The sequence below is a fragment of the Rhyacophila brunnea genome, unplaced genomic scaffold (assembly GCF_057557595.1).
Source record: "Rhyacophila brunnea isolate RB1 unplaced genomic scaffold, BYU_Rbru_1.0 scaffold_2, whole genome shotgun sequence".
NCBI lineage: Eukaryota > Metazoa > Arthropoda > Insecta > Trichoptera > Rhyacophilidae > Rhyacophila > Rhyacophila brunnea.
Window position 1 is genome coordinate 57,389,808 of NW_028232859.1, and position 13,766 is coordinate 57,403,573.

The window sequence follows — 13,766 nt, forward strand, 5'->3', positions numbered from 1 at the left end:
AGTCCAATAATAATCGTATTAGATTCTCAGTGGATCGTGCGTGTGAGTGAATATAATAGGTGCCGGTGTAATCTGTTTATTAGGAAATCCTCAATTACTTTATAATCATGGGTGGTAAGTACTATCATTAAATTTAATTTTAAATATTTTCTCTTTCAACAACAGCTTGACAGTGACCTTATAACCTTCAAAATCAACATTGAATTGATTGAAGAAGCCAATGAAGAATGTCAACATAGTGATAATAAATGAAATCGGCAAGATCAAGGTTATCATCTTATTATTTGAAGATGTAAACTCAATAAAGAAAGAATAAATCAATAGAAAGGTATACCTTGTATTGAAATAGTATTCATTATCTTCTAAACTAATTTTTAATATAAACAGAGATTTAGCGGGAGTTTTAAACGTGTAACAATAATAAAACTTAAGTTTCCACTTCTACTTAGCAATATAGTTAGTTATTAATCAATTCTTCCAACAATATTAAAAAGTTTTTACACGTGCAATTGTTTTTTTTTTCAATAATGAGTGACTCATTTTTTTTAATAAATCTGCTAAACGGATGAATATTTTTAATTCAATTATAAAAATTAGGTACTTACCTACATCTTTATTTTACTTATAACCTTTTTTATAATACAAATTGAAATTGTTGTCAGTTGGTTCTAAACCTCTCCCGAAAACTCATCTCTTCTCTAGTTTTCACGATTTTTTTTATTAACTTCTGAAGGAATGTGACAGAAATAGTCGACGCCAAAACGTAAAACAACCAGAAAAACTTTCTTCCAATGGCGAGATCTATTTTTGATTTCTAATGGAATGGTTACTTGCTCGTCCGAGTCTCACTCCAAAGAAAATAAAATGCATCCGCCTAATATAAAAAAAAGGATAAAAACATTATTTAGTACGCACTGTGAATTCATCAAAGTGAATCTTTTTAAATAAGTGCCTAAGAACAACAATCTTCTCAAGCATTCACAGAAGTTTCAAGTTATTTTCGAAAATCGAATCAAACGTGGTTTCTTCCGCACTATATGAGGTACCTACCTACGTTGGTCGGCCACTTATTTTAAATTAAATTTCATAAATCACACGGCCAACAACTTACTGTTTACAACGTTGGGGGTGGGAGTGACTCCCAATAAAATAATAATGCCTTGAAAATTCCAATGAATTAAGCGAAGAAAAACATGCTACAGAATTGATATAATTCTAGTGTCAAGATTTGTAATACATAACCTTACGTATTATTATTAATTTGTATTGATCATGTCCTATGTCTTTTATGATACGCTTAAATTTGTCTACGTTGCCCAACCGATCCTCAGTCAATATTAACAATTAATTATTCATACACCCTAGATCAGGGATGGCGATCCTATGACAAGCGACAAAGTCCCTTTTTGTAAACATAGCCTTGGCTATATTCAAGTAGATAAGACATAATATAATATAATCCTTTTTGGTAAACTTACAATAATAATTGTAAGTTTACAATTAATATACCATTGTAAAACAATATAGATATTTTGGTTTTATTTAATTTTATTTAAGTACCTATCTGGCACGCATTTCTTTCCAATATTTTTGCATAATGCGTCGATGACATTGAGCTACTTTACAAGCTGCTTGTTGGCGAATTTAAAAGCGGGCGAGTCAGCTAGTCCGATTGTGATGATGATACACAAAACTTTCCACTCGCTCAGAAGCCAACAAGCTAGCGAGTTGGAACCGTCAATTTTGGTACTATTTTGACAGGTAATTCGTTTTTTACCGTGATGTCGCCACTATCGCTCTACTGCGCAGACGCATTATCGGCCCACATGCAAGCGTGTAGCGTGTAAAATTGACCGGCTTTCAACTTTTCTCGGTAGATTGTTTACAATCTGCTCGTTAGCTTGTTCGATGATGACACTGGGCGAGTTTACAAGCAGATTGTAAATTCGCCAACAAGCAGTTTGTAAAGTAGCTCAATGTCATCGAGCCATAAGATTAATCACATTTGTAGAAAAGGATTTGCCATCCCTGACTAACTATTTTACAATTCTCTCGTTACTGGTAAACCTCAATAAATGTATTGACAGTGTAAAAAAAAACTTTTTTTATCACACCCAATGTTCGGATCTTTCCTAAATGTGTAAAAATCGATGGAAATTTTACTACTGCTTAATTGTCACAAACACAATGTTTTATTTAATTTTTTTAAATCATCCATAATACTATTCATAAATCAAATATGTTGCGTTCATAAAAATAAACCAGATTCAAATGTCGTAAGGATTGTTTTGAAAGCCATTTTTTGCATTCCAGATAAAGTACAGTAAAATCTGTCCTCACTGTCAAGATTGTGCGATAGAAGTCAACAGCTGAAGAACTTTTTTAGATGTTTTGAAAGTATTTTATTTTTGACCAACACTTGACTATCTACTAAATATTAAAATACAAATGTCTGATAAAAAACAGAACGACTCTCAAGGAATCTAATGAACATTACATACTGTACAATTTTATTGATTTGTATGTAATATTATTTGTTTTTATGAAAATCAACCTACATAATTAGTATTGATGATTTTTTTAAAATATATAATCAGTATGTAGGTGAAAATATAGGTTGAATTAAATTTAAATTGTCATTTTTTGTTGATGTCCAACATAATATTATTTTCAATCTCATATTGATACCAGATACAAGCGTAATAAAATAAAATAAATAATGTAACGTTACAATGCCTACATATAAATAAAATTGTACATAGTATTTTAATCTTACAGATTAATCCGATATCAAGATAATAACAATTATTACCTGTTTTCAAATTAAATACAAAAAACGTAGGTACTTGAACTCAACCAATGTGTCTGTCACGTTTGGAACTATTTAATATATTATACCTAGCTAATACTATCACAAATTTCAATAGTTTGAAAATAATAAATAAACCGTCGATGATCGTATGACTGCAATACTGGCGCCAATTTTCAAATGTCTTATGCAATTATTTTCATCTTGAACTTGTTCCACGAATACGTTCATATTCGCCTGATTGCATTTATATTATGTTTGTCTCCTAAATAGTCACGCCCGGACCGGTTATCGACTTATCGTACTGCCAAATTTAAATTATAAGCCGTTAAAAAACGCCGTAAATATTCATAAAATTAGATAATAATAATTGTTTATCAAATTAAAATAAAACGTGTCATGACGTAGTATAACCACTGATAACAATTCATGCAATTTTAACTGTACCTAACCAAGTATTTAAGCTCCATACGTGAGCCGTAAATACGTATTGGAAAGCCAGGAATTTTAGGCTGATAAGTGCATGGTTTATAATAATAATTAAGTATCATTTTTTCTAATATTATTATGTATCTGCACATCTCTAAGAGCGGAATGCACAATCTAAGATTTCGATCCTAAGGATAAGTCGCCGAAAAGCATGACTTAACTATAGACAATCCTGAGTATAGAGTTAAGGAATCCTTAACCATAGACTACTTTTGTTATGAACACGACCCCTTCTGTATTACCATTTACCACTGACAGCTGCTGTCAAAATAAATTCGCATGTCTATAAAACAGTCCATACACTCAAATTCATTTAACAATGTATCTCAATATGGATATTGATAGTGTTAATTCGTTTGGCATGTATTTGCAGAATATTATTTTACTTTTATACGCCAGCTCGCAGAAATACAAGATGCCAGGTGATAGAATGACACTTGACGCTAGTGTTACCATGTTAAAAAAATATCTTGCGGTGCCTGTGGAATCACGTAGATATAATGACTTATAACGGAAACATAAGAGTATTATAATTAAATATTAATATGTATTTATAGTTATTGCATTTATAAAATGCAGTTGTCATATTTTTGTCATCGTTTAACAATTATAAAATAATTTATCTAAACTATAGGAAAGAGAATTTTAAATATGGTATTATTTTCAATAGAAATAATCTTAACTAAGGACAATGTTTCTGCATAGTGTTTTCTGCTAAGGAAATTTTAGTTTTGACAAAAGTTTCTCCATTCCGCTCTAAGTTATATTATTATCAACATTTTTAATGTGTCAATACTAATAATTGATCTCGACAATTCTGAACATTTACTATAATATAATATAATGTGACACATCAGTATGTATGTGACTACAATGCTGTTAATCACTAGTTTATAACATAATAAAAAATCAGATTTTTCCACTACCAAATTAAAAATATTAATATGCCTGGCAGTTGCTTTTATGTCCGAAGTATTATAAAACAACTAGGTAGTTTATGATGTTCAGTTTTTAGGTAGTTTCTAATATTTGCGAGATTTTCATGGCTCGTATATGCATTGAAGATGATGAGACTTTAAAAGCACACGTTGGGGCAATGAGGTTACAACGTAAACTCTAGTTGTGTTGTGGGCTATAAATTCTGAGGGGCAGTACATCTCTACAACTTTACTCATCTGCAAGAAGATTTTTCATCTGTGCTTTTTCCTAGCTGTGATTGGTTATATTCAAGCCACAATGTGGTCCCATACTCATAGCCATACTGCTATTATTGTAAAATGTAAAGGGTAATCCCATGGCCCCCACATAGGCTTAGGCCCTCAGCCCTTACAGACCCTGCACTCACTCTTGTGAGGGTCACTTTATTATGGAATAAATAATTATTTTGGTAGTGTATGTGGTTTGGCCCTGGCTCACATGAAAGTGAGTGTAGCTGGCAGAGTGAAAATAGTCAACCTTAATTCTACACGTGCGTCGGTTGGCGACACTAGTACATTGCAAAGTGACATTTTGACAGCACTGTGTAAGGAGCATTCTGTGTGAGTACTTTATTGATTTTATTACCAAAAATTGTTCCGAATAAATGAAATTGGGATGAATAATGTAATAAACATATCCTGCAACATATTTAACATAATAACATAATAGTTTTTGATATCATAATTATCAATTTAGTATGTTTTTGACATGTTCAATCTTGTGACTCACGTTTGTGAGTGCCAGGTTTCAACAGTCACTAAATTACCAATTTTCTTTTTTTTACTCATAAGTAATTTCATATTATTTGAAGATTAAAGAACTTAATTATATTGATTTATGTTGTTATACATGTTGTTTATATTTATTATATTTATTTTAGATTTCAAAATGGAAAATATTGAAGCTGATAAATAATTTAATAGGAAATGGAGATAATTCCGATGTTGAGTAAAAAGACGATGATGATAATGATTTTGATTACATTCCGCCAACTATCGACAAAGATGACTCATCAGATTCGAATTTTGACACCGATGGTAATTTGTGGAACTCAGATGTAGCACCACAACCATCCACTACAACCATAGGTTTTATTCTTGTACATCAATTTTATTAGTAATTTCCAACTAATTAATATTGTATTTAATATATATTGTTATAATTGTTATTTGTGCCCCATATTAAAAATAAAAAAATGTCTCAAAATCGTAAAAAACAGTTCTTTACATTTTACATTTCAACTTTCTATTCCTATTATTTTAGTGTTTGAGACCCGACCATCACAAATGTGAGGGTCACTTTTTCTAAATAACGAAGAAAGTAAAAAAAAAAATTTTTTTTGATTTCTTCAAACCCATTTTAGATATGTTTTAAAGAAAAAACCGTTAAAAGTATTCAATTTTAGGCTTGGGTCTGTAAGGGTTAGGCAAGGATCTTTGTCGGCCCCCCTACCTATCTTTAAGGTTGAAGGTAGTGTGGCGCACTACATAAAAGTTTTTCAAATTGTGTTTCAAATCAAATTAACACATTGACTGCTGACTAGATAATTACTTTTTAATTACCACATTTAAATAGCATGCTAATTATATCGAATGACCACCTTAATCGTTACGTGCTGGGCCCGTCTTTGGCATTAAGGATATTATTTAGTGTATTATTAGCGATTTTTAATACATCTACTTTAATCATGGAGTTGTGGAGATCGACACACAATAATCAAAAATTACATCGCACACTCATATAATTTAAAATGCCAATAGGTCATATTGAAGTATAATAGCGCCACACGTGACTTTTTTTTACTGTTAAAGCAAATTTGTGATGTGTGTTTATCTCACTTATCTGGTCAACCCGCCACGCCGCCCCCAGACTAGAGCCCTGTCAGCCCCCCCTTTGTGGTGGCAATGGGTAATTCAGTCAAACTGATATGAACAACTAGCCCAGAGTTAAACATCAACACAAATCTAAAGCCTTTTAGTGCTCCTTTCGATATTAATTGACACTAAACCTTATTTTTCTTCATACTGATTTTAGATTAATGACTTATAAGTTCTTAAAATGACATGTTAGAATATAATTATTTTGAAAAAAATTAGGTCACAACTTTTTGCCTTGTGACATCCCTGGGTGGACGATTCTATTAATTATGGTACAACACTACCATGGCAATGTATCATTTGACATTTTGATGCACCCGCATGCAATTAATAACTGACACTCCTCTTCGATATTCTACTTTACAATTTTGATATGGTTTTAATGGTATGGTAACACTGGAGTAAACATTGATTAGTGATTGATTATCCATATCTCAATTATTAACATTTGAATTTGACACGTCTTGAACTTGAGCTTTATAATTAATGTTTTCGATAATACCTACATCGATGAAAATTATTGTCAGTCGACTGATTGGCGACTAAAGTCATATTATGGTTGCAACGAAACGGATGTTGGTGCATTTTATTATCTATCGCAGACTTGCATTATCAATTAGTTTTACTAAAACAAGACAGGAAACGAAATAAGTAAGCATATTACTATTTTTACTTTTTAGTGGTCTATCAATCCCACTCAAAATGCAAAAGAAATTTCATCTCTCGCATTCTTTTGCTTTATGTTTTATCCTCGACTTTCATTTCGTGCTGTTGATTTAAGCCAGCTCTAATTAAATTACTGCATTCAAAGCAACGAACATACCTAATAAAATTTATATTGTCGAAAAACCGCTTACCATTGTCTGTTACTCCTTTTAATAAAAGATAAAAATAGTATAATAATTCACACTAACCGTATTATTTATAAACAAAACTTAATAATTAAGTGTTTTGCGAGATATTTAACAACATCTTTATGAAATCTTATTAGCAATGACCGATTGCACGACACATGAATGGACATTTCCATAAAAACCGTAACTTGACTTGAATTTTGATTAATCTGGTGTGGAACCCCCCCCCCCCCCTAGGAACGAAAAAACATATAAATAATTTAGGTACTTAAATGGAATATTACTTCTTCATCACGACCTCATATGACTGAGGATCGTGACCCCAATGATTTTGCTATTGATCTCAACGGGTTGGCCTCTCTCATTTTGTCATTCTACGATACGCAACGCCTGTGTCAGTGGAAATCATGCAACCATTCGAGCCATCATGGTATTCTAACGCGGTTAAATGACAAGACAACAGCGCGGATGACACAAACGAACACTAACGATCATAATAATAATTATGACCGTTATTTCACGTGAATTCGATAACCACCCGTAGGGGCGACCGGTAGCAATAGCTGCAAACCAGGTGTTTATCGCTAGACTCAAAGTGCGGAGTGTGTGGGTATGGGGAATGTTCCCAGAAATGTTAGTGGAGGTACTATTGAAGCGACGAGAAGCTATTAAGTAGTAGGCAGGATAAATGTCAGTGGCACATTAGTGGTAAATCAGTGGCACCCGCTGATTTTCATTGACCCTGCTGCCATAATAATAAATTATTATGGATATTTTTTTCGAAATAGACCTCCCCATGCTATTTTTCTGTATGCACGCCTGTAAATGCCACAACCATACTGTAGATTGTAGAGTATACGCTTCATAACTTTGCACTCCGGCTCTAACATGAAAATGATATAATATATTCTAAAAATGCTTTTTTTACACATATCTACTTATTTAATTATTATTACATATAGATTAATAAAAGTGAATATCATTAGTGATCAGGCAAAGAGGCGTATCAGTGTAGTTAAAAGTGCAAAGTTATAAAATCTATACTCTACCTATAGTATATATATCGCAATATGTAGTAGAAAAGTTATCATCAGCTCATATTATAAGGAATCATTATTTTTACGATATTTTTTTCATTGTTTTACGTGTTTTAAAGTGTAATATCACAATCCTATCTTTATATAGATTTAATTTGCGAATATTTCTATTAATTTAGAAGATTTTCTTTTAATTACTTACCTATTTAATTCTCAACCCTTTTCAAAAAAAACGTATTCTTATTTTATTTTATAAATAGCTTGTGAAATTAATTATCGTAATGTTTCATTAGACGCGATCTTGTGAAGGCGCCTGCGGTTAACAGCTCTTCCCACCGCATTGGCCTCGATTCCGATGATATTAAATTTGATCTCCCAATTGAATTTATACATCATGTATTACGATAATATGTATCCAACATCTAAAATATTGTTTCCCAAAATTATGAAATGCTAGCACCCCTTTAGCGACATATATCTGAGCTTTAAAGTTCTTAGCTCAAAATAAATGACTTATTTTTCCCGTGTCGGGAATTGCCGGCCACAGACGGACAGTTCTCGTAACAGGTTGAACATGCCAGTTAATAACCATACAGTTATCTTTGGTAGATAATCTGCTGCGCCCATAGACGGACACTTTTCGACCTGTCAGATGTGTGGCATGTTCAAACTGCCATCGACCCCCCACTGCCGTGTTCTTGTAAAACTGTTGGAATTTCAACTAGCCGAAAGTTCTCGAGTGACATTAGATGTCGGTAACGTAAAGTAGAATATACCGCGCGATACAACTACGGCTGGTGTTGCTTGTTATAAAATACAAATTCATTTATTATTAAAACTATAATAATATTATGTACGCGGAGATCGCAAATATCATATTTTATTTATTTTTACGAGAGTAAAACAAAGTAATAGTTATTTATGTAAACATATTATTTTATACAATATAATATAAATGTTAAAATTTTAGAGAGCATTATAAATATTAAGTTATTGTGAAAATATAGACTAATTTTATTAATTGTATGTAGTGAATATTACAAATTATTAATTTAAGACGTTCACAACATAAATTAATATACCTAATTGTGAATGACAATGTCGCTTAATCTAAATAAAATTTAAGTATATATTTTAATAATATCATAGTAATTAAGTAATTATTATACTGATGATTGATGTAAATATAATTTTGTGGCTCATTGTATATAAAATCAATACCTTTATAAATATTACCGTTTTCTTACTTAATTAATACTGTCCATTAAAGGGAATAATTTATTCAAAAGAAAAGATTATATTTTATATTTACACGAATGTGTATAATATTGTTTCGGTGAATCGATAAAATACACAATCCACTAGCGAAATCATGATTTATTTTACCAACGTCATAGGTGTGTATTTATGTCAATTTGTTTCTAATAAAAACAATTATAACCATAATAAATTCAAAGTTAAATTATTCGTGTATCATCGTTCAAGTATACCCTACCTAAAACTAATTTAAACAATACCCCTGTGTATTATCTCCGCGAACATAACCTCCATAGTTTTTGACACTTGCTCTGCCACGGACAATAACTGTACGTATATGGGCATGTCTGTTGACAGTTCGACAGATTTAAATGGGGTAGTTAAACTGATCTGTGGTGTGGCCACTAACGTACAGTTATTGAACAGTTATTGTCTGTGCCATGTTCAACCTGTTACGAGAACTCTCCGTCTGTGGCCGCCTAATGGGGCAATTGGGCGCCGTACTGTCGAATGAAATAAATAGACGTTAGTTACGATTTTATACAGAACACGAGCAATTCATTTTGCTCTTAACATAATGTTTTTTATTGGGGATTGAGAATTATCATGTCAGAGGCTTTATATAAAAATAAAATAACCCTCTTCTCGTTGGAACTTAACATAAGCACAATTAAATCAGTATTTCTATTATAATCATAAATTCTCACCAAGTATTAAATAATAATATAAATGTAAATAATAATATTAAATATATATATTTAAAATATCTATAATTCACGAACGTCTATTTATTTTTGAATTTCATTCGATTGCGTGGCACCCAGTTGTCCCGGCGCCAAATCGTCCTAGAAACCCGTGTCTATAATTATTATAACGAAGAAAGTTCGTCCGCGGCCCATTACAAAATATATATTTCGTACTCCTTCCGCACTCTCACCACCGTTTGGAAAACACTGATCGAAAGATTTATATCGTACATCGTAGTATAATAATTAATAATATGTCACTTATAATATACATTTAAATGAAGACTGCGCGTTTGATTAGTGGGCTGGTTAACTATTTTTTAAATTAAAATATATATAAGAAAGACGTCCACAATAATTCAAAATATAATACTCGTATTATACATAATGTGACATACATGTTGGAAAACAAATATTGAAAAATATATAGCGCCGGACCGGACTCGAACCTGCATCCACTGGTATCCGGGCAATGTGCTTTACCAATTTAACCATTTGCACCCCACCTAAATAATAGTCGTGCAACTGAAGGGCTTCTAAAGTTTCATATTATAGATACCTATTACTTATCATCGTTGAAACTAGAAAAAATGTGTAACTCCGCTTTAATCGAAAATTTACTTTGAATGCCATCTAGTGGCCGTTGTTAATATCTACCTATCTTGCAAATGATGCACATAATTCCAGAAATATTTATAAGATAGTTAAATCATGGATGATTTAACTCCATAACTATATTTATTATGTATTATTGTATACAAAACCATAATGTTTTTTGACTCTCCTGTAAAGTAGCATTTTTGGAGTTACACACTTTTCCACTTTCAATGACGTTATGTATTTTCAATGAAGAATGTTACATTCCTAAATCTTTCGATCTTTAAAATTATTCGTTGAATTAAAATTAATGTTAAAATTCATTTAAAATATTTGTGAATACATTCAAAATAATATACAACCGATAGGTGCCTCATAAAAAATATGTTTGTTTTAAAATTAAATGAGTGGTCAATATCATTGGTGTAAATAGTATGTATGATACGATGAAACTAGATTTTCTGTTTTTTAAATCAAAAATTCATCGCTTAATATTTTTAGAAGACAATTTTTGAAAGATATTTAAAAATCGAATGCTACAGCGTCCGAAATCAATCACAAAAATAAAGTATTTTGAGCAATGGCCAGCCGCTGTGCGCGTCACGCTCTCCGTCCAAAAAGCAGTCGATTAAATTTATCGCGAATATTAACTCGCGTAATATTTTTATAAGAGCCGCAGATGCTTCAGCCAACTGCGATAATATGATGACGAAAGCGTCAGGATTCTCTGGAAGTGTGGATTGTGGTATCTCACGCCTTACTACTTTTGGCTGCGACGTTTACATCAGGAATAAGAATCGAAGTAATGCTCCGCCGGACCTTGGCTATCTTTATTGTCATACTTTGTTATGATGGGAGAATTTTGAGCCAAGAAATGCAATCATTTCATCCGTCACATTTTAAAACGCAATACTACGACTACATTACACTATTTCGAATCGATATAGGTACTACATTTGAATATCTAAATCTAAAGCCACTAATTGGATGAGTGATAAAGTGATGAAACTGATAAAAAAATCGATGTGTGTACTTATGTACGCGCGTTAGAAGTTATACTTCTTTGGCGTACCTAACAAAACAAAAACAAAACTTGTGATAACCTAGATTCTTCGACTAAATAACTCTTAATTATCTTGTTAAATTACACACTCAAGAAAAAAAGCCGTTTATTGGAGCGCCGTTGGTTTATTTCCATACACTTAACTTATATTACTAAATTATATAATTATTTCTCGTTGTTTTTATTTGTAAAGTAACAACTGTCACTCTGACGTTTAATCGTTTGTTTACGTAAGGAATTGCAAATGGCCGACAATAATAAATTCGTTGCCGAGGCAACGGAACAATTCTACTATCAAATTTGTATACAGCTAACTTATTCGCAGCTAACTTCATACTGTCGTGCACTTTCGTAACGGTGTGCGTGCGCATCTCTCAATAATTTCACTCTCTACCAAACGCCTCAAAAGAAGTAAAACTTCAAAAACATTAATTTGTTATGGAGTAATTTGGTATAATAATAATCATGTAGATACGTTATGTTGAGTAGTCCAGGAGTAAAATATAAATTCAAGCAGTGACATCCCCAAGCAAAGTGCCTCCCTTAAGCAGTCTTCCGTCCCCTTTCATGTTTAGTTTAAAAAATTTGTCTGCAAGATCTTTTGGACTTACTTACCTGTTTTATTATTTATTTTCGGCTATTAAATACACAAAAAATCCTAAATTGACATAGGCACCCACCATCTACACGAGGGCAGACACAACGGCTAACCGTCGCCGCTGAGAATTATATGATACGTCCCCGCACACGTACCTAGCGTAGCGTGTGACGACCGGATGCATTGGCTACGGAGTACCATAATGCGCCTTGTCGCTTCCACGCGTCCATTACATTACCCATGCCTAGACCTAGACAGTCAGCGCTTGTAAGCTTTGTGTGAGCTTTTGAACGTCGTTTGAAAACTGCTTATAAAGCTTCACGCTCCACTGCAAACACTTAGCGAATTTTTACCGCGATGATAAAATCCACCGTGTGTGTAACGGGGTTTACAGATGTTACATTTTCTTATGATTCATTAAACCGTCTTGTGGTTAGTATTTAGTAGGTATAACTTTCGTTGTTTTTTGTGTAGTAAAAAGGTGGAATAATTCTAAAGCGCGCTTATAAATAAAATATACCTACCTACCCTTCAATCCTTTCACAAAAATAATTACAAGATAAAAAGAACTTTTTATATACCACGTTTTTAAGTTTTCTGTTAATTCATATAAACTTGACAATTCTATATTGTATTAATAATTTAGGACAAATAAGGCAATTGTCAACAAATCATTTTTTTGCTATTTTGCAACAAACAAATATAGAATACTGAAATGTCATTTTGATTTCCATAGTAACGCACGTAGGTATATATTAATAATGTAGTTGCTAGGACCACCCGCTTAGCAACCAATAATAGTGGATTGGATTACGGATTTCTTCTGAAATAACTTTTTATACAAAACAGAATTAACTGAAAATGAATTCAATTCTACTTAAAGATGGCTAAAAGTATTAAAAGAATGCATTGGCATCGTGTTCTGATATATTCTAAAAGTTTTAAATGTCTAGCTAGTCGGGAAGTTAGTTAAAAGTCGATTGCAAGATTTGTACTGGATAAACAACCACTGGACAAACAAGAATACGAGCTAAGAAAAACGTGGTAATAAGTATTTTCATATTGTGACATTCACTAAAATATTTTCTTTTATAATGTTCAATAAGTAAGCTATCTAATACGCCGGATGTCAATTAATACTTCTACATATCTTATCTATAATTAGTACGCTTGTGATATTTTAGTTATTAATATCGTTTCTAGCCCTCAACTTGCTATGGACCCAAAGAAATAGGTAGATAATGCAGATACGAACATACTCTTACAATATATTATTATTATTACATAATTATAGATAATGGCTAGGTATTTAATATTATTATGTTCATATCATTTTATCTAAAACACCAACATTCATTCATGACTCGTTAATGTCAACAATATTAATTTGTTAGTAAGCAACTTTACTACACAGATATTTTTAGAATGTACGTATTTCCTAGATATTATTAAAATTAAATT

The 13,766-nt window shown here is 32.0% G+C and overlaps 1 protein-coding gene across 1 annotated transcript in view; it reads left to right on the forward strand.

The window, feature by feature from the left end:
- The window catches only part of Gyg (glycogenin 1), a 60,434-nt gene continuing 46,668 nt past the window's right edge, over window positions 1-13,766 (forward strand). Inside the window, exon 1 of the mRNA XM_085946975.1 lies at window positions 1-114. Coding sequence (XP_085803101.1) covers window positions 108-114 — 7 coding nt within the window. The 5' untranslated portion in view covers window positions 1-107. The remainder of the gene's footprint in view (window positions 115-13,766) is intronic.